General features: G+C 44.1%; 1 protein-coding gene across 2 annotated transcripts in view; it reads right to left on the reverse strand.

Moving 5' to 3' along the window:
- Positions 1 to 20,942: 20,942 nt before the first annotated feature.
- The window catches only part of UBE2D3 (ubiquitin conjugating enzyme E2 D3), a 29,580-nt gene continuing 22,929 nt past the window's right edge, over positions 20,943 to 27,593 (reverse strand). The window contains exons 6-8 of one of the 2 annotated variants that reach the window (XM_075285980.1): positions 26,848 to 26,941; positions 26,458 to 26,507; positions 20,943 to 22,440 (exon numbers count right to left, since the gene is read on the reverse strand). In XM_075285980.1, the coding sequence (XP_075142081.1) occupies positions 26,459 to 26,507; positions 26,848 to 26,941 (143 nt within the window). In that variant the 3' untranslated portion in view covers positions 20,943 to 22,440; position 26,458. The remainder of the gene's footprint in view (positions 22,441 to 26,457; positions 26,508 to 26,847; positions 26,942 to 27,593) is intronic. The other variant, XM_075285989.1, reaches the window with a different exon arrangement.

Below are 27,593 nucleotides of genomic sequence, written 5' to 3' on the forward strand. Positions count from 1 at the left end.
GATAGGTGTCCGTTTTTTTTCTTTTAAACGGACACCTTCATAACGGAATCCAACGGTAGTGTGAACCCTGCCTAATAAAGACCATGAGGGCATAAAAGAACACCACCACCCTGCTAGAAGAGCTCTACCAAATACTGAAGTAACCTGGAAATGCTCTAAAACTCTACACAAGGAACATGTTTAGCTTATGTAGAAAATAATAATGTATGTCGGACATGCACAACAGCCATCTTTGTGTGGTTCCTTGGAGAACTGAACATACTGCATGTCTTTATCTGAAAACCACTGACACCAATGAACATTCCCTTTAAACTCGAGTAGCTGAAAGGGGACATTAAACCGTAGGGGTAGCTGGGGGCAACTAGAGGCAGACAGGTGCCACTCCAGCTACTCCCATGGTTTAATGTCCCCCCTTAATATCCCCCCAATTTAAGTGCCGCCTTCATCTACTGCCAGTTTCATATCTCCCCTTCATCTCTGCCCCCAGTTTCCTCTCTCTCCTTCATCTCTATCTCTCCCCCAGTTTCATCTTGCCCCTCCATCTCTGGCCCCAGTTTCATGCCCCCCCCCCCCCTTCATCTCTGCCCCGATTTTCATACCCCTCCTCCATCTAGGCCCCCATTTTCATGTCCCCCCTCCATCTCTGCCCCAGTTTCATCTCCCCCTCCATCTCTGCCCCCAGTTTCATCTCTTCCTCCATCTCTGCCCCAGTTTCATGCCCCCCTACATCTACCCCCAGTTTCATGTCCCCCCTCCATCTCTGCCCCAATATCAGACTTCATCTGCCACCAGTTTAATGTCCTCCTCAATCTGTCCTCCTTCATCTTCCCCTTGTTTCGTGTGCCCCCTTCATCATGTTCCACTTAAATTTGCCCTCAAAATTTAACATACAGTCCTATGAAAAAGTTTGGGCACCCCTATTAATCTTAATCATTTTTAGTTCTAAATATTTTGGTATTTGCAACAGCCATTTCAGTTTGATATATCTAATAACTGATGGACACAGTAATATTTCAGGATTGAAATGAGGTTTATTGTACTAACAGAAAATGCGCAATATGCATTAAACCAAAATTTGACCGGTGCAAAAGTATGGGCACCTCAACAGAAAAGTGACATTAATATTTAGTACATCCTCCTTTTGCAAAGATAACAGCCTCTAGTCGCTTCCTGTAGCTTTTAATCAGTTCCTGGATCCTGGATAAAGGTATTTTGGACAAACAATTCAAGTTCAGTTAAGTTAGATGGTCGCCGAGCATGGACAGCCCGCTTCAAATCATCCCACAGATGTTCAATGATATTCAGGTCTGGGGACTGGGATGGCCATTCCAGAACATTGTAATTGTTCCTCTGCATGAATGCCTGAGGATTTGGAGCGGTGTTTTGGATCATTGTCTTGCTGAAATATCCATCCCCGGCGTAACTTCAACTTCGTCACTGATTCGTGAACATTATTCTCAAGAATCTGCTGATACTGAGTGGAATCCATGCTACCCTCAACTTTAACAAGATTCCCGATGCCGGCATTGGTCACACAGCCCCAAAGCATGATGGAACCTCCACCAAATTTTACAGTGGGTAGCATGTGTTTTTCTTGGAATGCTGTTTCTTTTTGGACGCCATGCATAACGCCTTTTTTTATAACCAAACAACTCAATTTTTGTTTCCAAAATGAAGCTGCCTTGTCCAAATGTGCTTTTTCATACCTCAGGCAACTCTATTTGTGGCGTACGTGCAGAAACGGCTTCTTTCTCATCACTCTCCCATACAGCTTCTATTTGTGCAAAGTGCGCTGTATAGTTGACCGATGCACAGTGACACCATCTGCAGCAAGATGATGCTGCAGCTCTTTGGAGGTGGTCTGTGGATTGTCCTTGACTGTTCTCACCATTTTTCTTCTCTGCCTTTCTGATATTTTTCTTGGCCTGCCACTTCTGGGCTTAACAAGAACTGTCCCTATGGTCTTCCATTTCCTTACTATGTTCCTCACAGTGGAAACTGACAGGTTAAATCTCTGAGACAGCTTTTTGTATCCTTCCGCTGAACAACTATGTTGAACAATCTTTGTTTTCAGATCATTTGAGAGTTGTTTTGAGTAGCCCATGATGCCACTCTTCAGAGGAGATTCAAATAGTAGAACAACTTGCAATTGGCCACCTTAAATACCTTTTCTCATGATTGGATACACCTGGCTATGAAGTTCAAAGCTCACTGAGGTTACAAAACCAATTTTGTGCTTCAGTAAGTCAGTAAAAAGTAGTTAGGGGAATTCAAATCAATAAAATGATAAGGGTGCCCATACTTTTGCACCGGTCAAATTTTGGTTAAATGCATATTGCGCATTTTCTGTTAGTACAATAAACCTCATTTCAATCCTGAAATATTACTGTGTCCATCAGTTATTAGATATATCAAACTGAAATGGCTGTTGCAAACACCAAAATATTTAGAACTAAAAATGATTAAGATTAATAGGGGTGCCCAAACTTTTTCATAGGACTGTAAAACCACTGATACTCACCTTTTCTCGCTCTCTTGCCACTCTGTGTGCAGTCTCAGACACGGAGCAGTAGGCGCGATGTAAGTGACGTCATCACATCATGCCTACAGCTCCAGGTGCCGAAGCACAGCGGTGAAGCAGGAGCTGTATGCCGACAGCTCCTGTTTCATTCACCGGTGTATTCACTGGTGAAACCGGGACACACCTCCCACTGACCGGGACATTGGGAGACAACACAGAATCCGGGAATGTCCCGCAGAATCTGGGATGGTTGGGAGGTATGGGACGGGGAGATGCCCCCCCTAGAGAAGAGAGGATAGCGCAGAAGTGTCTGAGAGAATTGCTAAAGATCTGTGATAGACAATAGATGTACATCAGACTTCAGATGAACACTGCCTGAGGTTGCATGTCCTGTATCCTAACCTCTGGGAGCTGCTGGTAAGGAATCAGTTTTTACATTAGACCCCGTGGCAGTACAGCTTGACTAATGCAGCTATCCTGGGTATATACAGCAAGGTAGATAGAGAAGCAGAGGAGATTGGCAGCTACACTATATTGTTACAGCTAAAAGCTGCAGGATCAACCATCAACACACTCACTCCCTTATCCATGATGGACCTGCTACAGGAGCTGTACCTCCTTATTTGGTCAGATCAAGAAAGCTGTTTGGTTGCCGTTACATCATTTCCAGTAAAGTTCAGAGTGTTTCACCTACGATCTTGTCACTGTCTGCATTTGAGCAAAAGAATATTCAGGTATGGGCTGTGGTCAGGGCTGGTCAGGGCTATCTACATTGGTTGTCATCAGAAAACAGAGACTGGATTGGAAACAAGCCGGGGTGATATGCAGGTACTTGACATTGGCACTGATGACCTTGGCCTAGCTAACTATGACCCCATTGCCATACTGTGACCAAACCAACCTCCCTTCGACCATCCACCGTTCCCCGCTGTACCTAAGGAAAGATGACAAACACACAAAGGTTGGAATAAATGGCCACAGCAGCCGTTTTATTGTACAAACAATACAAATAGTTGTCAAATATTTAAATAACTGTAACCAAACTCCTCCTACCTAAATAACTAACTTTTCCAAACCACTCCCCAAGTAAAGAGATAAATAAAATTAAATAACCATAAATAAAATGTAAACACCACTGACAATTTTATCCCCAGAGGGGGAGGTCTTTGGAGCTACCTAGATCTGGTTGCCAGACTGTCTACCACATCAAGTCGTAAAAAACACAGGGTCAGGGGCACTGTAAAACCAGATGGCAGTCTCCTACAACCATAACAAAACACCACTCCCTGGGACACCCCCCAGCAGGAGCCCAAAGACAGTCAGACCAACTAAATTGTAATAAATGGTGAGGAAGACTACCACCATGTCTCCTTCACCCTGGATTCCACACAATTCCAAGGACCCCACCACAGGACACACACCTTGACTACCTCAAGGCTGAGTCCCCCCCTTCAACCTCCTCCAACTCATGGTGACGCACCACCACACCCCCGTGCTTACCCACAAAAGAACCGATGGACCTGTTAACTTTAGCCCTATCCCGATTAATCTTAGCCACCGACGGGGCCCCCCACCTAAGCATGTGGCGGGACTATATCGGACCACACCACAACCAAAACCCGGGTACTGAACCCATAAACGGAGCAGGTCATGCTTCATGTCTTGAACCAAATCACGAAACGGGCGGGAACCCAAATCATTCCCACCCAAGTGCAGAACTAGCACATCAGGGGAATTACTCAACCGCACAAAACGGGTAAACTCACGCAACATGCGGCCCCAAAGCATCCCCCGAAAGTCAAGCCACCGAACCACCGCTACTGACCTCGGAAAACCAAGCTGCTGTCCGTTAGGGCGAATATCCGCCTGTTCCGCCCCCCAATGGACATATGATTGTCTCAAAATCCACATCAGGTGGGAGGGGAGTACCTGAAACACAGAAAAAAAAGCACATCCTATTAATATTATAAATGTGAAAGTTTGTGTGTTTGTGTGTTTGGATGTTCAGATGTTTGTTCCTCAATCACAGCCAAACGGCTGAATGAATTTTGTTGACATTTCACACACACCGACATATTGCCCAGGAAGGAAGAATAGACTACATTAAATGTGGGTCACTCACCCCAAATCGCCATCGCGACCCTCCAAATTTCTCTCCTGCTCTGATGTAGGAGCTGGCATTACACCAGCCCAGGTCTTTCCACGCACCTCCTATTGGTGCATGGCAGGGTGTGGGCGGGCTATGGAGCCAGCGCTGCAGCACCATACGTTGCCGGCAAAGTGTGGGCGGGCCGATTGACCGGGAAGACCGTAGTAAACCTCTCGGCAGCCCACATGCTCCAGCCGCCGCTGCCATCCCAGGCCGCCTACACACTGCCGGCATGCCGGCCGGCTACACAGGACCGGCAGATGTTGCGGACTACACACCATACACAAGGTGAGTCCAGCGGGGTGGGGGGTGTCCGGTGTCCGCAACGATCGTCTCATTAACCCTAACACCGCCTCATTCACAGCTGACCTGTCCTGATGTCCTCTGCCGATGCGTGGGCGCTGCGCTGCTCCTTCTCCGCTATATTCCTTCTCCGCGTCGGCACCCGGCTCCCGGCTGCCATAGCAACGTGATGTCGGCCCCAGAGCTTGCTCCGGGTGCCGGCGCGGAACACGAATATAGCAGCGCCGGCAGAGGAAATGCCATCTTAGTCAGCTGTGCTGTGGGAACAGGGATTGCTGGCTTACTTAAGGGGGAGAGGGGTGGTGGGGCATGGGTGATTGGTAGGGGCTGGGGGCGGGGGTGGTTGCTGGTTTGGGGGAGGTGCTGGTGGTAGGGGTTAGAGAGGGGGCTGGGGGGGGTCGGGTTTCACACCAGAGGTCAGAAGGCAAGTGGGGGGGGGCAGATTGAACATGTGGAAAGGGGGGGGAGGGTAACCAAGGTCATGGGTGGGTGGTGCTGGGGGGAAGAGGTAGATGTAGGAGGTAACTGTAACTCTAAAGGGGGAAAGGGGGCCTGGGCCGCGAGTGGGGGGTAAGGGGAGAGCCGGGGGTGCAGGTGGAGGGAAAGGGAGGGCCAGAGATGCAGCAGCAGGGCCGTGGGGTCCTGGCCCACGACTCTGTGGGAGGTGACCGTGCTGGCCGCAAGGAAGGGGCCATGGGGGGCCACGGGCCGCGCAGGTGGATCGCGCAAGGGTGAGGGGACAGCGGACGAAGTCACGGGCTATAGCTAGTCATAAATAAAAACAACCAATCTGCGACCCCCACAACAACAAATACAGTACCCGTCACAGCAAATGAGGGCGTACATAAGACAAGAAGCGGCATGACGCCCACCTCCCAATCTGCCGAACGACGTCCGGGCCCAAGCCCCAAACCGAAGCCTCAGTGGCCACCCCAATCCTAAAGGAATAAGGTGCAAAAGCCATCGAAAAATCCACGTAAACTGAAACCTCGACAAAAAGGACCTGTCACTATGTCTCAACAGGGGGCCATACACTTTCCCCAGAAATTCACTAAAAACCCCGAAAACAGCCCACAGGACACATTGCCGAGTCCAGCACCAGAAAAAGACAAAACCGCCTGCCCCTACCTGCCTGATCCGTCTTAAAGTGGTGAATAACAAATTCGACCCCAGACCCTGTAAGCAGCATATCCTGAAACAGCACACCACCACCCACTGTCTTGCTTGGGGAAACCAACTGCCCGAGACGCAAAAAATGCCCAAGAGAAGGCCAGACGGAAAAGGGAAACTTCAAATAAGAAAGAACACCCCCCCCCCCCAACACATCCCCCTACCGCTTCAACAATGCAAAAGTAACGGGTCGACGGCCATGCGGACGGGTCTGCCCCCTCCTGAAAACCTTGAGAGCCTGAACCACCAAAAAATGTTTTGTGACATCAGTCCAACCCCGCAACCGAAAACGAAAAGCTAAACCCACCACCAGCCGCGACACCCAAGACACTGACCAACCTGCCAATGAGCCCCAGCCCAACAACACTAGCACAGTCATGTGCCTCACCTCATCTGAAAGCAGCCCCCTAACTCCACCCCCTCCGACTCCAACTCCCACCAAGCCACCTCATAGGCCGCCCTGGTACCCTCCGCCAGAGATGCCCGAATGAGCTCACCAGCCGCTGCAAGGCTACTTCCCACAGGTGCTTCGGACACGGAAGTCCCTCGGCGTCTGCCCCGGGAGCCACCTGCCGAAACCTCTCCCAGTGAAATCGAGAAAGAGAATCAGCGACTACATTGGAGACACTCGGAACATGCACCACAACCACCCATTAATTCAAAGACAAGCAGCGCAGCACCACGTGCCGCAACAGCCGGACCACCGGTGGGGAAGACGCCGACAACGAGCTGATGGCAGACGCCACAGACATGTTATCGCAATGAAAACGGACTTTCTCATTACGAAAACACTCCCCCCAAATCTCCAGGGCCACTACAATGGGGAACAGCTCCGCACAACACTGCCCACGACAGTACGCCCTGAAGCCCCAGCAGCATCTGTATACAGTTCCCAGTCAAATGCTTCCGCCACAGGAGACATCACCAAGGAGCGGCCGTTATAATCACACAAAAACTTGGCCCACACCTCTGAGATCCATGGTCAAATGGATGAAATGCCTGGGAGAGGATATCCCAGCCGTAGCCCCCGCCAAGCGCCTTCCCAAGCAGCGACTGCAAGTCCCGCAAGGTGATCTTACGCAGGCCCAACGCCCTTGACACCTCCTGCTGGAGCGCCACTAGCTTATCCTCAGGGAGCCAATATTCCATTCGCAAAGTATCAATAGTGATACCTAGAAAGCTCAGGCAAGAGGACGGGCCCTCCGTCTTGCCCAGCGCCAGCAGGACACCGAAACGCACCGCCACCTACTCCAGGGTGCGAAGGAGGGAAAGACAGACAGAAGAGTCAGCCAGGCCAATGCACAGAAAGTCATCCAAGTAGTGGATGACGGACCCCACGCTACCAAGGTCATGAACCACCCACTTCAGGAGCAAATTAAAAGCCTCGAAATAAGCACATGAAATTGAGCACCCCATAGGGAGGCACTGATCCATGAAATATGCCCAGAAGCACCCCAAGAGCCACAGGCTCTCCGGATGAACCGGGAGGAGATGAAAGGCCGACTCCACGTCCGTCTTTGCCAGAAACGCCCCGGGCCCATAACTCTCTACCCAAAGCACTGCCGCATCGAAGGAAGTGTAAACGACAGAACTAATGTCAGGGTCAATACAATCATTAACCGAACCCCCTTTTGGGTACGACAAATGATGTATCAGCCTAAATTTGTTAGGCTCCTTTTTTGGCACAACCCCCAGGGGAGAGATAACAAAATCCGCAAACGGCGGAGAACTAAAGGGGCCCACCATGCACTGCAGGGAGAGCTCCATGTCCAACTCCTCCTCCACCACCTCAGGGTGCTGTTACACCAAAACCAAATTTCTGGTGGACAAGGAGGACAGGATCCGAAAGCCCTGACTAAAACCCTCCCAAAACAATTGAGCCTTAAAGGGGTTGTCCCATCACAAGGATCCTATCTATACTGCTTGTTAATGTGGATGTAAGACTTTTCCTAAATACACTGCTTCAGCAAAACTGCTTTATTTGTCTTACTTTATTCAATTCATTGTTGACACAGCCCTTGACTTATCTGCTCAAAAGTCAAGTGATGTATCTGCTGTTCTCAGGGGGGAGGGAGTAGGGGCTAAGTGCACTGGAGCGAGCCTGTGTTTCTAGCTATTCCTGTGTCTACACCATGTGACCTAGGTCCTGCACTCAGATAGGGGAGACGAGCTGTTTTCATTTCTTCTGTTCTCCCAGTTATCAGGGTAATTAATTCAATTGTGTTCATTACTTCATAGTCCAATATGGGTGGGCGGAGCTACATGCTAATTTGGGGGCAGAGCTAAACAGCAGGTTGCATGTGAAACCCCGCCCACCAAATGATGCAAGAAACCAGGAAGAAAGAAGATTTTACAGCAGTGAAGACTGGTGAGCATGCGACGTGGGAATACCCCTTTAAGGCGGTCATGATATCGACTTAGATAAGGCTCCATTTTGCGCAGATTCACCAGAGTCTGACCCATGACTAGCTGCCCCACCGGACTGCTTCCCTTTTCCCCTCTTGAAACAGCGGGCGGAGCCGGGAGAGGTGCTTCTGCACACTGAACAGGCGTGCTTGAACTTACAAGTCATCCCAAACTTACATTGGCCCTCATTGAACTGCCAGCAAAATCCTGTCTTACTCCCTATCCCCTGACTAGTGTAAGACTGAGTGGACGTGCCGGCGGAACCGGCTGCTCCCTGAAAAGGCTGCCCGAAACGTGAGGAAGCCCTCACCCTCAACCAGAGCCCAATATCTTTTTGATCCCATCTTATGGACAGACGGATCGCCCTGCGCTGATGGAACTGCTCATCATAGCACAGCCACGTCTGATCCCCATAAACCCGATATGCCTCCCTGATCGAGTCCTGACAAAATAGGCCCAAACAATGTTCAGGAGTCCTTTCCCCAATGACACTTTCCATAATGGCGAATGCCTGCAGCCAGTTGGTGAATGTCCGCGGGATCAAACGCCAACGCCACTTCTCCTCCTCCTCCTTTTTTCTCTCATCATGCTTACCTTTGTCTAAGTTAAACTTCTCAAGAGGTAGCAAAGAAAAGATCTCAACGTACTCATCACGCCAGATCTTATCATTAACTTCCTTCTTAAGGTGAGCACCCAGTGGACCCTCAAAACATACATAAACCTCTCCCAGGGCCCTATCATCCAAACGAATACAGTCACCCTCCTTCTCCATCTGAACGGACACCGCCACCCTGGCCTCCTTACGTACTAAACTCTCCGACGGCAATACAATCACCAGAGGGGGCGGAGTAGCCCCAACCCACACAGGTACAGGGGACCCCACTGACCCCCCTCCTGAACGCACCCACTGGGAAGAGACAAGGAAGTCATTGCCATCAGAGTCCTGGAGGTCGCCGTCCGCCACCGCGCCGTCCGCACGGGAAGGGCAACTCCGCCTCGATGAAGATGGAAGACTTGTTGAGGACCGGCCAGGTGGCCGTCCGTCGGAGGCAGCCCGCCATCCCGTGGGTGCCGCAGTACACCCAGCAGCTCCAGCAGACCGGCGTGCAGATACTGGAGGTGTCAGCTGCATCTCTGCGCGAATGGTGGCCACCCTGACCGAAACAACGCCAGGCGGGGCCACCGCAAAAGCGGCTGAAGAAGGGGGCGAAGTCAAGGAGGGGCCTACCGGGTCGCAAGCTCCGCCCCGTCACCTCCGCTGGTCCCGGGCGCATACTTGGGTTCCTCCCAGGCCGGGGGCAGCTGCCTTTGGCAGTAAGGCGCGCCCGCCAGCCTGGAGGGTCCCTGGAGGGGCTCCCTAATCGAACCCAGGACCTGGGTGCACTGTCAGGGATCAGATGTTCCAGAGGCCTTGCCCGGCGCCGCCTCCGGGAAGCGCAGCACCTGGCTCCACACTCCGGGGGACCTGCTCCACTATCCCCTGCACCTGCTGCCTCAGCCAGGCAGCATCAAAGTTGACAGCAGCAGCGCGCAGCTGTTCCAGAATGGAGGACACAGAATCCATAGCAGGTGAGGGACGCACTTCTCCCTCGCAACGATGAATGACCGTGGAGAGGGGGATCAGCCCTCTACATAACCTCTCCCTAACAACTACCGCTCACCCATAGCTCCGCCTACCTTCCCCTAGCAACCTACTGGCCAGGATCAGGCCCTGTCATGGCAGCCTCCCCTGATGCTGCGCCGGTCTGGCCTTTCTAAGTCAGAATAGTAGTAAGAGCCTTACTCAGGAAATGACAGACGAGGAACTTGTATTCATCAGATACCTTCCTTACTTTAAAAAGGCTATTCAGGAGCTGCTAATAGTTTGTAAAAAGACCACCCGTTTTTTTAATTACAGTGGAAATCGATATGCAAATCAGCTCCACCGTGCATGGTGGGCGTTCTGTGCACCCCCTAGCGTCATACCTTCTGGACGCCCACCGCTCTTCCTTCTGCCTCCAAGCTCCTGCTTATTCACCTGCTTCCATCATCAGCGGTTGCTATTGAAATCATGCACATGTGCAGTAGTGATCCCTTCGGCACACTACTGCCGTAGAGAACATTGCGAGCTGGCGCTGGAGCATGCGCAATAGCGCGCCGGAGGGAGCGCTACTGCGAACGCAAGTGATTTCAATAGAAATCGCAGACGAAGGCAGTGAATAAGCAAGAGGAGGAGGGCTTAGAGGCACAAGGAAGAGCGGTGGGCATCCAGAAGGTATGACGCTAGGGGGTGCACGGAACGCGCATTGTGCACGGTGGAGCTGATTTGCGTATCAATTTCCACAGTAATTGACAAAAACGAGGGGGTGTTTTTACAAACTATTAGCAGCACCTGAATAGCCTTCAGAAAATGGCTGCTTGCATTAGTTTGCTGTGTAAGCGGATGCAGGAAAATTGCCATGGACATACACAGTCGGCTTGGCCCGAGGTCTGACGACAGAGCCGACTGCGCATGCCTAGAAGTTTGAAGCCAGCACCAGAAGAAGACACGTAAAGAGGCCGTTCCAGGCGACAATAGAAGGGGCGCTGGAGATTTCTCTCGTAGCATTGGGGACGCCCCCAGTACTGTTTGAGTGCTAGGGACCGCCCCCAGTGCTGCGATAGAACTCATGTGCATACAGAAGAAAACCGGGATTTCTACAGAAGGGTGGTGCGGAGAAGACATCTAAAAGTAGGAGAAGAATAACCTTTCTTAAGGCTATTTTTACGTGTTAGGGACAAAAAATTGCATTTTAATGATTGAATCCCTTTAACCTCAAACAGGTATCCCACCCTTACTGACAAGCGGCAAAACCCCCAAAACGGCTGTCTACAGATGGGTCAATCTTGTATTCGACAGAGTCTTTGCTTTTGATATGGATCTGATACACAGTATAGTGCCACTGATTTCAATGCCACTAGCAGTGATGGTCCCACCACTGTATAAGTAATGCTACCTCCGATGCCGCCCCTGCTACCTCTTGTGTCACCCTCCCCTCTACCTCATAGATTGTAAGCTCTTGTGAGCAAGGCCCTCAGTCCCGATGTGTGAAGCGACTATTTCTTTGTAATGTCTCTTTTTGTCTGTACTTGAACCCTGCATATTGTACAGTGCTGAGGAATATGTTGGCGCTTATTATTTTATACTGATATTATACAGTTTATCCATGCTTATTTTATTATTATCTTGAAATTGAGTACCACTGATTTTACAAAAACATCTGGGAACTGGTCACTTAGTTTAATGGTAATCCAAGGGTTTGCATTGCCTGTCAGTGGCATTAAAATCAATGGGAGGATGGCCACTTAATAGTTTTAGGAGTTTTATTCACCAACATGGCATATTTCTTTAAAAAAAAATTACATTTTCAGTTGTACATTAATTTTTGGGAAGCATTTTTAGTCTCAAAATGATAATACAACTTGATACATTCCTTGAGGGGTGTAGTTTCCAAAATAGGGAGCATTTTTGAGGGGTTTCCATTGTATTGATACTTCAGGGGCTCTGCAAATGCGACATGGCTCTCAAAAACTATTCCAGCCACATCTGCCCTCCAAAAACCAAATACTACTCTTCCCATTCTGAGCCCTGCCATGTACACATACAGCAGATTATGACCACATATAGGGAATTTCTGTATTCAGAAGAAATTTTGTAACCAACTGTAGTTTTTTCTTCTCTAACCACTTGTAAAAATTAAAAATATGGCGGTAAATGGCCGATTTATTGGGGGGTAAAAAGTAATTTTTCATTTTTACGTCCTAATGTTAATAAAATCTGTGAAACTGTTCTGTGGTCAAAATGCTCCCCAGACGAATTCTATGAGAGGTGTTGTTTCCAAAAAATAGGGTCACTTTTGAGGGGTTTCCATTGTACAGGTACTTTAGGGGCTCTGCAAATGCAAAAGCCGAATAGTGTTCTTTCCATTCTGCGCCCCGCCATGTTCCCATACAGCAGATTATGACCACATATGGGGCAGTTATGTGTTCAGAAGAAATAGTGTAACAAACTTTGGGGAGTTTTTTCTCCTTTATCCTCTTGTGAAAATGAAAAATTTGGGGATAAATTGACAGTTTATTGGGGGGGGGGGAATTATTTTTTAAAATCTGTGAAACAGCTGCAGGGTCAAAATGCTCACTATACCACTTGTTATATTCTGTAATGGGCATAGTTTCTAAAATGGGGTCACTTTTAGGGGGTTTCCACTGTATTGGTATTTAGGGGCTCTACATATGCGACATCGCACCTGAAAACTATTCTATCAAAATCTGCCCTCCAAAACCCAAATAGCGCTCTTTCCATTCCGAGCTCCGCCATGTTCCCATCCAGCAGATTGTGACCACATCCTTTAACTCCTTGTGAAAATGAAAACTTTGGGGTTAAAGTGACATTTTAGTAATTTTTCATTTACACATCTCAAAGTTAGTAAAATCTGTGAAACTGCAATTATTTTGAAAGTTTTTTTAACATACACCTAGGGAAAAAGAAGGGTGGGATTTAATAAGTTACTTTGAAAAATAAAAAATAATCCATTTTTTCGTGTATATCATAATAATGTGATCCCTCCCCTGCTGGGCATGGAATATTTATCACAGATTTCCAGTGTGAATTCTGAACTAATTTCTGGTATAATACATTAGGGTGGGGGTTAGTAAATATAAGATTCATGTTCAGTCCTCCAAAAAAAAAAAATTAGTTTTAATAGACAGCGATAACAACGCTCTGACATGTGATGTCACTTCCTGTTCACGGTTTCATTTGGAAGTCATGCACCTTATATGTGACGTAACTTCCTGCGGGCAGTCACGTGGTCTCACTTTCCATTGCTCTTCATGTTCTAGTTTTGTAAATGACTTGATATTTCTGTGATGTTGAAGGCTTTCCATTTTATAATCACTCACCTTCTATATACTTCCGCCTTTCCATTTGCACATGGACAGAGCCACCACCCCCTCTGCAAGCATTTAGAGGTAAGTACGGCATATGTCATATGGTTGGAGATCGCAGTGTAGCGCTGCTTTCATTGACACTAATAAAAGTGAATGTGGCTGGCAACATGGTGGCTCAGTGGTTAACACTGAAGCCTTTCAGCGTTGGAGTTCTAGGAGGAAGAGAAACCCTAGGAAGAGAAGTCCTAGAAAGAGTCCAAGAAGGAGGAGGAGTCCTAGGAGGAGGACGCTGTGTTCTTCATATGGCTGCTGATATGGCGGGTTAGGTGACATGATTTTCCATCAGTGACCATATCTTAAATGGACAGCCTTGAGTGGGCAGACCTGAAAGTGGAGGAGGTAAAAGCAACAACAGGACATGTGGTGGTGGGACTGCTGCAGGCAATAGAGTTCATGTAGTGACTAGAGACGAGCAAGTAGTATTTCATCGAATAGGTATTTGATCGACTCGTACTCGGTCTAATACCACGCGGTAAATGCAGTAAAAATTTGATTCCCCTCCCTGGTGCTTTTTTTTTTTTTTTTTTAACACCACTAACTATGCAAGGGAGGTGGGACAGGAACTAGGACAACGTAGGCATTAAAAAAAAACCCAAAAAACAAATAACCGTATACAGTAGAGATGAGCGAGTAGCGAAATATTCGATTCGAGTAGACCTCAATATTCGACTGAATACCTACTCGCTCATCTCTAGTAGTGGCGACAGTAGTGTAGTAATCCTTTTGTCTGTATACACAGTACTCCACATGTATATTGCTACACAGCACTACAGGACATGTGTAACTTGGGTGTAAGGCATTGTTGCTGCGCACGCAGATTTCCTTCCATATTACACTCATCCCTGCAAATGCAACAGCCCCATGTTGTTTTAATAAAGTGCGTCAGTGCATTTCCTATGGCGTTAATACCAACATTCTGTGTATGGTGTTTATGCCTCATTGCCAGCACTTAGCACACATCATTTAGGACAATGACAGTTACCCGAGGAATTTAGTTAGTTGGTCAACAAAGGAGCACCCTGACCTTTTCAATAGTATATTAATACATTTACTAATGTAGATACTGACAAACTGCTAAAATATAGATCTATATTTATTTGAGGGTTGAAATACACTCTCAGTGGAGATATTTTCATGAGGAAAATTCTGCCTTATGCGATCCCTGACTAGGGCTGCCTCCATTGTTGGAATAGTTTTCCAGGGTTCTGCACAGCCCTGTGGAGTCTGTAGGTCATACCTCTGCCTCCTTTATAAATAAAACACCACATTACATTTACTGCTATGAAACAGATTTTAGGAAAATATTAAAATGGTACCCTTCTTTAGCAGGGTGTGCCGCTTGGACTTCCAACCTTCGGACATTCATAAAGGAGACTTTTCTTCAACAGTTTTTGTAGTGCAATTTCTGCATAGAGGTTTCTCGTATTAATCAGGAAGACACTTGGCACAGACACCATACTTCAGGCTCAGGTCGAGAAGAGACTTACTAGACACTTAAAGGGGTTGTCCCATCACAAGGATCCTATCTATACTGCTAGTTAATGTGGATGTAAGACTTTTCCTAAATACATTGCTTCAGCAAAACTGCTTTGTTTGTCCACTATCTTACTTTATTCAATTCTTTGTGGCCACAGCCCTGACTTAGCTGCTCCTGAGTCAAGTGATGTATCTGCTGCTCTCAGGGGGGAGGGAGGAGGGGCTAAGTGCAGGGAGGGAGCCTGTGTATCTAGCTATTCCTGTGTCTACACCATGTGACCTAGGTCCTGCACTCAGATAGAGGAGCTGCTTTCATTTCTTCTGTTCTCCCAGTTATCAGGCTAGCTAATACAATTGTGTTCATTATGGCAGAGACAGGCAGTCTCTGTATGTAACACAGAATGGAGTTGCTGCTGCCTGTACTTCATAGTCCAATGTGGGTGGGCGGAGCTACACGTGAATTGGGGGCGGAGCTAAACGGCAGGTTGCCTGTGAAACCCCGCCCACCAAATGATGCAAGAAACCAGGAAGAAAGAAGATTTTACAAGAGTTAAGACTGCTGAGTATGTGAGGTGGGAATACCCCTTTAAGATATGTTCACACTACCATTGTTCATGCAGATATTAACTGTTGCAGGGTAATTGACACACTGGGCCCTCTCCATCTATGTCCGTTCTTCTTTCATACATGTTTACTTTTAAAAAAGGAAGAAAAAAAAAAAAAAGCCAACTTTGTGCTTTTACATTAGGGTGAATGCTGATTGACTCCAGACCGAGGATTCTTCATATGCATATTATTTAATATCCTGGGACGAGAACATTGGACATTAAAAGGATTCTATCATTAAAATGGCTTTTTTTTTTTTCCTCCCTAATACGTAGGAATAGCCTTAAGAAAGGCTATTCTTCTCCTACCTTTAGAAGTCTTCTCCATGCTGCCATTTGGGAGAAATCTCGGTTTTCTTCCGTATGCAAATGAGTTCTCTCTTCATACAGAAGAAAAACAGGATTTCTACCAAACGGCTGCACGGCGAAGACCTCTAAAGGTAGGAGAAGAATAGCCTTTCTTAAGGCTATTCCTACATATTAGGGAGAAAAAAATGCCATTTTATGATTGAATCCCTTTAAATTATGGGAATGTGAATTTATCCTTAGGCAAGTATAGCCATCTATTTTTAAAAACAAACAAACATCAGCATGACACCCCAAAGCCCAATTTTAAAGAGATTTAGGTTTTTAAGGTCTATCCTTAGAATTAGCCATAAATATCTGACGGTTGCGGCCCTCCGCACAACTGTACAGGACCGCTTCCGATGCACATCCTATACACAACATAGGGGCTGGAAGCTGAACGCGCAGCTGGCAACTGCAGTACCTGCACCTGACCACTATACAGCACAGAGCACACTACTTCCAGACACATGTGTATAGTACAGGGGTCAGAAACAGCCTTGACAGGTGTAGGATATAGAAGTCGCTGCACACCCCGTAATTACTTTACCTGATAAACAGGCTGTGTCATATTTGATTTTAATTTGAGAAATGCTCAAGATTTTCACAACATGAAATCTTGCAGCATAGTACAGTATTGTACATCAAGCTAGATGGAGGTAGAGTCTGACCAAAACGTCACATATTCGATGTACAACACTGATAATGTTGAGCACTTTTCAGATTATGATCAAATAAAACACAACCTGTGGGAAGAAAGAGGTTTAGTTTTCTTTCTCCCTGCAACATTTTTCATTGCGTTTTCACCAATTTTTCCTCTGTAGATTTTCTGCCCCTATTTTACCTTATAAACATTTTGGAAAATGCAGCTTTTCTGCTTCATTTTTTTTTTTTGTGATGTGTGGATGAGATTAGCCAGAATACCATCCACTTTGCAGGTACCGTAAAATGCGTTTTTGCAACGTGGAGCCCCAGTCTTAGGCAGAATCCTCACAAACTGCAGCGGAAACACCTCGCTTTTTCCACAGTGTTATTAATTGCAGTTTCCTCTGTGGTTCTTCACTTATTAAAATGCAGCTTTTATTTCTCTGCAATGTATACATGAGATTACACAATCTTATTCACTTTACTGCTACAGTAAAACGCTTATTTTTTTTGTGCTGCAATACCACAACATAGGACCTTAGTCTGCCCATTAGTGCTATTAGGGTATGTTCATATGGCAAAAAATGAAGAGGAATTCCTCTTCATTTTCCACCGCAGGCACTTTTTCTCCAGTCTAGCCGCGATAGGATACCGATGCAGTGCATCAGTATTCCGCTCCCAATTAGACAAGGATGAATCCTAATCAGGACAGAGTCTCAAGCTGCAGACCCCGCCACTGAATCAGCTGTGGCAAGATCGAGCAGAGTGCGCTTTTTTTTTTTCCCAGCGTCCTGCAATCTCTACCTCCCATTGAAAACAATGGGAAGTGAATCCCCCCGGGAGGAGTCCGCTTCGGATTCAGGGGCAAAATCTGCAACAAATTCCTCCGTGTGAACACAACTTCATGGGGATCCAATAGAAAGTAGATAATTCAGAATGTAAAAAAGTGTACCATACTTATTGAACCATTTTTCTTCATGCTCCCTCACAACCATGCAAAACTCAATCTGGGGAGTCATACTGCGGTCACTTTAAATATTATACTGATGCACATGGTTTAAGTTCTGTCACCTTTTAAATGAAATATATATATATATATATATATATATATATATATATATAAACATTTTTATGAGCGTAGGATCTGCCACTCAGAAGTTCCCATTGTAAGAAGGAAGAAACCACTTATACAGAATACTAAGCTATTCTATAGTTTTCTTTTCACTATACTAACGTAAGCAACCAGAACCCAAAACACTTTAGGCCAATGTAACCTTTTGGACATATTTAGCACACAAGCCAGGATTTTTTTTTTTTTCTCCAGTGGACATATGAAACATAAATCACATTTATAAAACAGCATTTGTATACTGTAGTGTACGGAATAGATCATATATGAATTTTTACTCTAGTCCTACACGCTGGTTTTTTTTTTTACTTGAAAATGAAACTGTTACAACAATTATCCCATGTGATTTTAGTGGACATCAACACGGATGACATTTCATTACAGCCAGCTAAGTGACATGGCTATAAATTAATAATTAAAAGTCATAAGCAAGGCAATATGGCGGGCCATAATTTTCACAAAGTTCACCTTACCATATATATCATACTGTAAGTAGGTATGTCTTGATCTTTTATCCTGCAAAATGCCAAGCCTATAACACAGGTAGAATGGATTCTTTAAGAAAGCCATTTACTCCTTTCCCACCACCTTCTTGCACATTTGTTTAAGACCTAACAACTATCCCTTCTGTCCCCTGACATTTGCCCTAAGGGAAGGGTCAGTTAAGCAAGTTTCAGTTTTACAGTGTTCAGCCAGAACAAAACCACCTGCCGAACCTTGCAAAACGAATCTTGTGGGGTTAAACCAACACTTATTCATACTGTGAAGGGGGCTTGACCTAGTTGTGATTGAGTGAATCTTCTAGTAGGGCTGTCCAATTTTACCTCAATCACCAATGCTACACTCCGCTGCTCTTAACAGTACTAAGTTTGTAGATTAGAGGCTACCAGTGCACAGAATGAGGCTATGAAATCAACTAACTAGCTGGCATAGGATTCTTTGTACATGAACCCTACAATTTGTAAAGTGCTTTGGAATTTGTTAGCGCTATATAAATAAAATGTATTAACAAGCAGTCAGACTGAAGATAAAAGGAAGGGAGGACATCTTAAGGGGAGAATGAAACATCCTTAAGATATATTACAAAGCTTCTTTTATTCACGTGTACTATTCATTTATGAAAAGTTGTTATAACTGGGAGGTATGCTTTAAATGTACAAAGGTTACATTAAAGGGGCTCTATCACTAGGAAAAGTCATTTTTAACTAATCACACCTTTGCATAGCCCTTAGAAAGTCTATTTCACACCTACCTTTTGTATGTAGATTGCCTCACTGGTTTCTGAATAAGTCCGTTTATATTCATATGCTAATTAGACTAGTGCACATAGAAGGTGCACACCTCTCCTATTGTCTTCTATGGGAGACGGCTCCTGCTGCTGATGATGACTCGCTTCCTGTTTGCTTCACACACATAGAAGATAATGGGAGAGAGGAGGCTGCTGGGAACTTCCTGTACTGGCTGGAGGCTCATTAGCATATGAATAAAAACGGACTTATTCAGAGACCACTGAAGCAATCTACATACAAAAGGTAAGTGTGGAATAGCCTTTCTAAAGCCTATGCAAGCATGTGTTTAGATAAAAATGACTTTTCCCAGTGATAGAGCCCCTTTAACACACTGGGTTTAGAGATTTCTGCAACTGCCCCATTAATCTGAATATCATTTATAAGTGTTCCATTCATACCTATAGAAGTTTTTGGAAATTAGTCTACACATAACCTCATAGTAGGAGGAGGAAGGGTGAGGGAGAAGAAAGAAGGGGGGGGGACCCCACAGCAATTGGTGCTTGCCAGGGAAGAACAGGCAAGGGGTAGGACTTTGACTGCCACTGATTGGAGCAGTGAATTGCAACCATTGCCTGACACTGCCTTTCTGAAATTAAAAACCTTAAGAACATGAGGCACCAAAACTAACAGAGGTTAGGCTAGAGAGAAAATGCCAACTGCACTGGAATCCGTAGTGTGGCACCTATTCCCAGATGCTAAAACCTTGAATTAGTATAGTTTGTATAATAAAGTTGTACAATTTCCCTTATACTTTGTATCGATTCCTCACTGTTTTCTAAATCTCTGCTTGCTGTCATTCATTCTGCTTACAACCAGTGGATAAAAATCAGTCCATAGTCATGTGAGAGACATGTGCACAGCTCTTTACCAGGCAGATGTCAGATTACTATACTGTGAGTAACTAGCACAGACCCTTCAGATCTTCACTCCAGTGACAATATAACCCATAAAAAAGTGGTTATCATTCACAGTTGTGCAACCAAATATTCATGTACCAAATTCACTGATTAATGGTACATTAATATCTGGTTGCACAACAGGTACTGCTTTTCCCACATCATGAGGCCTTAAATGGTCACTAACTTTTCAGACTTCACATCAGTGAATAGAACCAAAATATAACAAATTAAAACATGGCTGTTTTCTGCCTGTGAAAATGCTCTAACGTTTCTGCCATTCGTGGTCTCACTTCTAGCTAGTTTGCAGTTCACTCTGTTACTAGGAAAGTTTTGCCTTCATAGATGCAAGGACAGATCATAGTGAATGCAGCAGGAGTTTCTTTTCTCTCTTCCCAAAGTGAATGCAAAGGGGAAGAGCTGATTTTCCTAGCATCCTCCACATGTCTTACAAAGTGATTTCTCTGTGCAAAGGACTAATTAAAAAAACCCTCACATTTTACTATACAAGAAAGGTCTTTGTACTTGAATCTACTTGTGGCTACTTAGATTATGGATTGGATGTTAGACAGCAAGTTTTTCCTGACTAGGTTTATAAGAATATATATATATTTTTTTTAATTTCCTTTGTCATGCCTACAGGTAGATGTTAGAATGGAGTTGGTACCTGCCCTATATTTACAATTCAGGGTTCCTGATCTCTTAGGTGACGTCGACTTATCTTAGCCATTTGTTTGCTGTTGTACAGTTACTCTTGGCAGAATAACATGCAAACAAACCGAACTAGTAATAATAGAAAGGGTGAGGGGTAGATTGCTTCCTATTGTACATCCACAGCCTCAAACGCAAAATTGTTTGCAGCCATGCAATTAGCAGCAGAAAAACTGATCGGATATCATGTATGAACAGGTTGCCCAGCACAACCCTTTTCAAGAAAACACAGGTACCCTTTAAACCCTGTAAAACTGACTTCATCATGGGGGAAAACTATGTGGAAGGGTATGTCTGACATTTGTAACAAAGAGGGAAATACTAAGTGGCACAGACAGCTTTTTTTTTTTATTGTGAAATGAAAAAAAAAAAAAAAACGACAGTACTGCTTTTTATTCATTCATAAGTCACCTAGAGATTAAACTTGTGGTTGCACTAAAATACGTATTCTGTAAACAGCAGAGCAAATAATCCTTTCAATCTAGTTAACATCTCACATTAAAAAAAAAAAAGAGAGGAAAAAAAAAAAGTCACTTTTTAACAAGCTTCACGACAAGTCCCCAATGCCTACAGACAGGCTTCCATCATGTCCTGATAGCGCCAATCTCACACTAGACCTGGGTTGGTGGCCATCTGCAGCTCAATGTTGAAGAAGTTGGGAAAATTTTACCTGATAGTGTACCATGAATGTTACTCTAAACCAGTGACTCCCTTCACCACAGCCAGTCCAATACTAAATGCTGAAACGTGCCCAGAGGCAATAATTGACTGATTTGGCATATCTGTGGATAAACAGCTTTAAACGAAGATAGGCGAGGAAAAAAAAAAAAAGGTTTATGCTCTTTACACTATCATTGACGTCAAACAGAACAAAATCCAAACTTTATATACACACAGATTTGTTGAATTTACATAGAAAATAAGGTTGCAAACATTGATTAATTCAGGCAGCTAACACATTGGTTTATGCAACTTTATTGAAGAAAAAAAAATGGAGCTATTAGTTGATCAGTCATCCATTGACGCTTGAATCATTTTATTCAGTGCTATATTAACAGTGTTTTGGAAGAGAGATTAACTAATAGCTCAGCCTCCAAAATAAAAATAAAAAAAAAACCTTAATGAAAAATTACAAAACTTTTGATCCTATCTTTGTTATTTAATGGGTTTCACCTTCCAATTTCAATCTGTCATGTTTATTGACATGCATAAAATACATTACTTCTGCAGCTATATAATTTCAACACCAACTCTCCACCCAAAACATCAGTTATGAGCAAAGTAAATGAAAGTTTTAAACGTCTGGAGGTTGTGACCAAAATATCCATAGTAACTCCACATTGCTGAATCCTACAATAAGACAAGAGGATTTAAATTTATTTTTTTAATTTAAATTTTGCCTGACACTTCCCCTCCCTACCCCAAACAAAAGGCTCTAATCTTCACCACTTCAGTAAGAAATGAAGGATGGGTTTTATCTTATAACCAAGTTACAGTGAAGACGACGGCCATGTTTTAACACATGCTCAGTTTGATAAGATTAAGATCTTGGGCAATTGAATTCTGGCAACTACTTGACAGTCTAGAGCAGTTTTTGTCCAATGCTGAGCTAAAGTCTTCCCATGAGCATGTTCATGAAGGGAGGCAGCACAAAATAAAAGGGGAGGGGGAAAAAATAAGGAGGGGGTAAGTAGATGAGGTCTGAAAGGGAGGGGAAACAGTAATTTAAAGTTTATTTTATTCCAGCTATAATGCAGGTGTATTTAGACTTGAAGGTAGCATCACATAGCATACTTCTGAGTCCATTCCCGGGCTATTCTGTTGTACCTACATTAAAAAAAGAAAAAAAAGCACCATATGAAAAGTGTAAATATACATAATACAAAAAATATTAATATACAGCTAGTATACTGCACAATTCTGGTTCATTTAACAGCTGAAGATTAAAAACAAAGCCTAAAAAAAATCTCATGCTCATATGGGCAAGTAATTTTACTTGTTTTTTTTTTTACATCCCTAAACTAGATCCAGCAACCCAGCATCATCTAAAGACCTGCCCCATGGTGCCCTTTACAAACTTTTTTTTATGTAGATTGTGAGCCCCATATAGAGCTCACAATGAACATTTTCCCCTATCAGTATGTCTTTGGAGTATGGGAGGAAATCCACACAAACACAGGGAGAACATACAAACTCCTTGCAGATGATGTCCTTGGAAGGATTCAAACCCAAGACTCCAGCGCTGCAAGGCTGCAGTGCTAACTACTGAGCCACTGTGTTGCCCCTCCCTTCAGACTTCTATTGCTGAAATGTCAAGCAACCACTTAAAGAGGACCTTTCATGGGTTTGGGCACAGGCGGTTTTATATACTGCTGAAAAGCCAGCAGTGCGCTGAATTCAGCAAACTGTCAGCTTTCCTGCAGTATATAGAACCGCATGTGCTCAAACCCATGAAAGGTCCTCTTTAAGGTAAATTTGCCTATGCAGTTTTAACCCCTTCCCGACATGCGCTGTAATAGTACGGCGCGTGTCGGGTCTGTAACTATGGCGACCGCCCGGGAGCCGGGCGGCCGTCATAGCCGCCGGGTGTCTACTGCTTTAAGCAGTAGACAACCGGCTCTAATGCCTCCGATCGGTCCCCGGACCGATCGGAGGCATTAACCCCTCCGGCGCTGCTGTCAAGGATCGTCATGTTGCAGTGACAGCCGGGAGCCTTGTTAAAGGCTCCCAGCCGGTCTGCAAATCCTCTCTTTTGCAGGCTGGTGTATACAGCCTGCAAAAGAGATGATGCTTTTTTTGCAATGCATTGCAATGCATTAGCATTGTAATGCATTGCATTAGTGATCAGACCCCCTGGGGTTCAACACCCCTAGGGGGTCTAATAAATGCAAAAAAAAAAAAAATAAATATAAAAAGTATTAAAAGTTCAAATCACCCCCCTTTCCCTAGAACAAATATAAAAGTAGTTAAAAACTGTGAAACATATACATGTTAGGTATCCCCGCGTCCGAAATCGCCCGCTCTACAAATCTATAAAAATATTTTTCCTGTTCGGTAAACGCCGTAGCAGGAAAAATAGTCAAAAGTGCCAAACCGCTGTTTTTTCACTGTTTTAATTCTGATAAAAATTTGAATAAAAAGTGATCAAAGCAATAACATTTCCCGAAAATGGTAGAACTAAAAAGTACACCCGGCCCCGCAAAAAAAGACGCCCTATGCATCCCCGTACACCTATGTATAAAAAAGTTACGGCCGTCGGAATATGGCGACTTTTAGAAAAAAAAAATTTTTTAACACCGTTTTGGAATTTTTTTTAGGGGTCAAAATGTAAATAAAACCATATAAATTTGGTGTCCCTGGAACCATACCGAAACACAGAATACAGGGGACATGTCATTTTGGCTGCACAGTGAACGCCGTAAAATCAAAGCCCATAAGAAAGTTGCAGAAATGCATTTTTTCTTCAAATCCACCCCATTCTGAATTTTTTTCCTGCTTCCCAGTACATTATATAGAATAATTAATGGTGGCATCATGAAGAAAAAATTGTCCCGCAAAAATTAACACCTCATATGACTCTGGGAGCGGAGAAATAAAAAAGTTATGGGGTTTAGAAGGAGGGGAGTCAAAAACGAAAAACGAAAATCAAAAAATGCCATCGGCGGGAAGGGGTTAAAGGGGCTACATCACTGGGAAAAGTCATTTTTAACTAATCACATCTTTAGGCTTTAGAAATGCTATTCCACACTTACCTTTAGTATGTAAATTGCCTCAATGGTTTCTGAATAAGTCCGTTATTATTCATATACTAATTAGACTGGTGCACGATACATCGTGCAATCCTCTCCTATTGTTTCCTATGAGAGGCTGCTGCTGCACACACATAGGAGATAATAGTAGAGAAGGGTGTTGCTGGGAACTTCCTGTGCTGGCTGGAAGCTCATTAGCATATGAATTAAAACAGACTTATTCAGAAAAAAAAAAAATAGACAATCTACATACTAAAGGTAGGTGTGGAATAGCATTTCTAAAGCCTATGCAAGGATGTGATTAGTTAAAAATGACTTTTCCCAGTGATAGAGCCCCTTTAAATTTTCAACTAGTTACATTGACTGCCTCCCATTAAAAGTCTTGCACATGATTTGAACATGGCTGCTTTTCCTATAAACATTGCCTCACCTGTTGACAGATGAGAGTAGTATCACAAGATCTGCTGTACTGACTTAAATGGAGCAGCATTAATTGATCTTAGATGTAGTGACATTTCTTCAAGAAAATAGAGGTGTATAGTACCAAGTACAATCCCTTTACTATCAGTATAGTATCCAAGCAATTCAATGCTTTGGACTTTTGACCAATGCACATGCATACACACACACATTCACAATTAGAGTATTAGAAGGTTATAATATCCATAATCTGACATGCATAAATACAGAGCATGTGTAAAGGTAAGTGAAAGTTATCAATGGCAAATGGACAGAAGCAGGTCCAGCTCTGTGTGTTCATAAACTGACAACTGAGTATTACCAGACTATAAAATAAATCCCTCCACAGTAACACTGGCAGCAAGTAACACCCACTTGTCAATATATCACTTGCTCTTAGAAGGAATAACGGAGGAAAGGAGCGTTATAACAAAAGCTGCTCCAGAATGGTTTAATAGAAATATTACATTTTCAATTTTTGTAGATTATAAGAATTTGTTATGAATTTTAAGCGGATTTTGTTGCTAAATTTCACATCCACCTCACTGAAATCCACATAATGCATTGACCTACTGCAGAATTTGAAACATTTCACATCAATTTCTATACAAAAAAAAATGCACTGGGTTGCTGGTACCAAAATACAACTGTTATCACAAAGGGTACCCCTTACTTGATGGCTAAAACCTAACTTTTATTAAATAATTTGCTAAAATTCACTCTAAATATTCCCACTACACAAACACATACACACCCAGGACCCTATATTCCACCTGGTCCCTATAAGTGAAAATAACTTAGGAGGGGGTTGGTTCCTGTCAGTTCAAGGGTTTACAATCCAGTTGGTGGTTTCACTGGATTATTTTAACTGTCAAGAAACCCCTTTCTATGTGACCCCTTCCTAATACCACACCATGTAAAACCAGACAAACAGCACTGTATGGCCAACAAAGGGTTAGTTGCTAAGGGTTAACTGCAATGGGGGCAACACCCATAGTGTCTCTTGTGGGTCAGTAACACAAGTGGCCTGTTTATATGCAGGACTAGACAAAAAACCCAATATCCATGCAGCCCAGCTAATTCCTGGCCAGTCTAACAGTGCTACAGTTGTCTATCAATACATCATATTTCTCATTTATCTCTCTATCTCTCGACGCGTTTCGCCTCAAAGAGGTTCATCAGGAGAGCGATACTTAATAGCAGAGTGGAGTAGTACATAAAATAATAAAGAGCTGCGGTGAAAACCACAATTCCTGCAGCCCTGGTGGTGGGCTGCAGTGCTGGTAGTGAGTCAGACTGGTAGTCTAATATAGTCCTTACTAAGATCATTTGAATACAGGACATGCAGATGCCATCAATGAGGAAAGTGGACAAATTCTGCATTGTTAAGATTATCATTGTTCCAAGCCTACCAGAGCAAGAGTAGGAGGCTAAGAAAACTAGGACGCTCGTTAATGGGAAGGTTTTTGAACTGTGCTCTCAAGGAAAAATTCCTAATATAAATATGGCCATGCAACATTACCAAAATGGTAACCACAAAACCCATTTTATTACAAAATTAAATCTTTAGAAAACTAAACCATGCAACACTCAAAGCTTGTGTACTCATAAATCCACATGGAGAAACGACTCTTACCCTACAACATAGCGTATTTCTCTGTCCATTCTCTTGCTAGCCTATTGTACCTAATAAATTAAAGACAACTTTTTGGCAGCAGCTGCTTAAAGACGGACTACGTTTACAAGTAATCACTTATCCAGAGTGTAATCTGCAGATCGGTGGGAGTCTGACCACTGGGACCCTCACCGATCACAAGAATAAAGATCCTGTGTTTTCAGTATGAATGGCAGGTTGTGTGGGTGTTGTTGCAACTCCATTCATCTCTATTGGGACGGTTGGAGTTAGGCAAGTACATCACTTCAAGCACTCACAAAATAAAAGACATTTTCATTGTTAAGGGTAGTTTTGTCTTAAGATCATCCAGAACATATTTCATGAGTTACTAATCATGAAAAGCATACTTACTTTTCCCTATCTGTTTTGTAGATCCGTGCAATCTCTGGCACTAGAGGGTCATCTGGGTTTGGGTCACATAACAGTGAACAAATTGACAAAAGAACTGAAAGAAGAAAAACCATAAGTTAATGAAAACCACTCAGCAAAATGTATGCAAAGCTAAATTTACAGAAGAATTTCGGGTTTTAAGACTTCAGGTTTTAATTTGGTACAGTTAATAACATGTTCGCTATGGTTTAACAGTGAAGACACCAACCATAAGGGAGTAAAATGTAACACCTTTCTAAATATGTTGCAAAGATACTTAAACAGGTTTTCTAGTACGTTTAAACTGATGGCCCATGCTTAGGTTAGGTCATCAACTGAAGAACCACAGTTCAGTAGCTCGATTTCATTGGTCACAGAGCATTCAGTCACATTGCCTAATCACAGCTCAGTCCCACTCAAGTGAATGGGCTGGGCTGTGATACCAAGTACAGATGCAGGACTTTGCAAGTACTGAAAAGGCTGCAGATCTCATACACAGACTACAACCTGTTTAACCAACTGTTAGGTCAGGGGCCCAATCACTCCTAGGGATCTGTAACTAAATATCATTAAGTACCAAAAAAATCCTTTCAGAAAACCCATATTCATAAGGCAGAAGCAATGTAGCAATATCTTTATAAAATTAAAGCAGAGTACTTCTCTTAAGATGGGAGTATATCGTAGACGTTTGGTTACTTCCTTGAAGCACTTCTTTATGAACCTAAGCA

Source organism: Leptodactylus fuscus, chromosome 1 (assembly GCF_031893055.1).
Source record: "Leptodactylus fuscus isolate aLepFus1 chromosome 1, aLepFus1.hap2, whole genome shotgun sequence".
NCBI classification, from domain to species: domain Eukaryota; kingdom Metazoa; phylum Chordata; class Amphibia; order Anura; family Leptodactylidae; genus Leptodactylus; species Leptodactylus fuscus.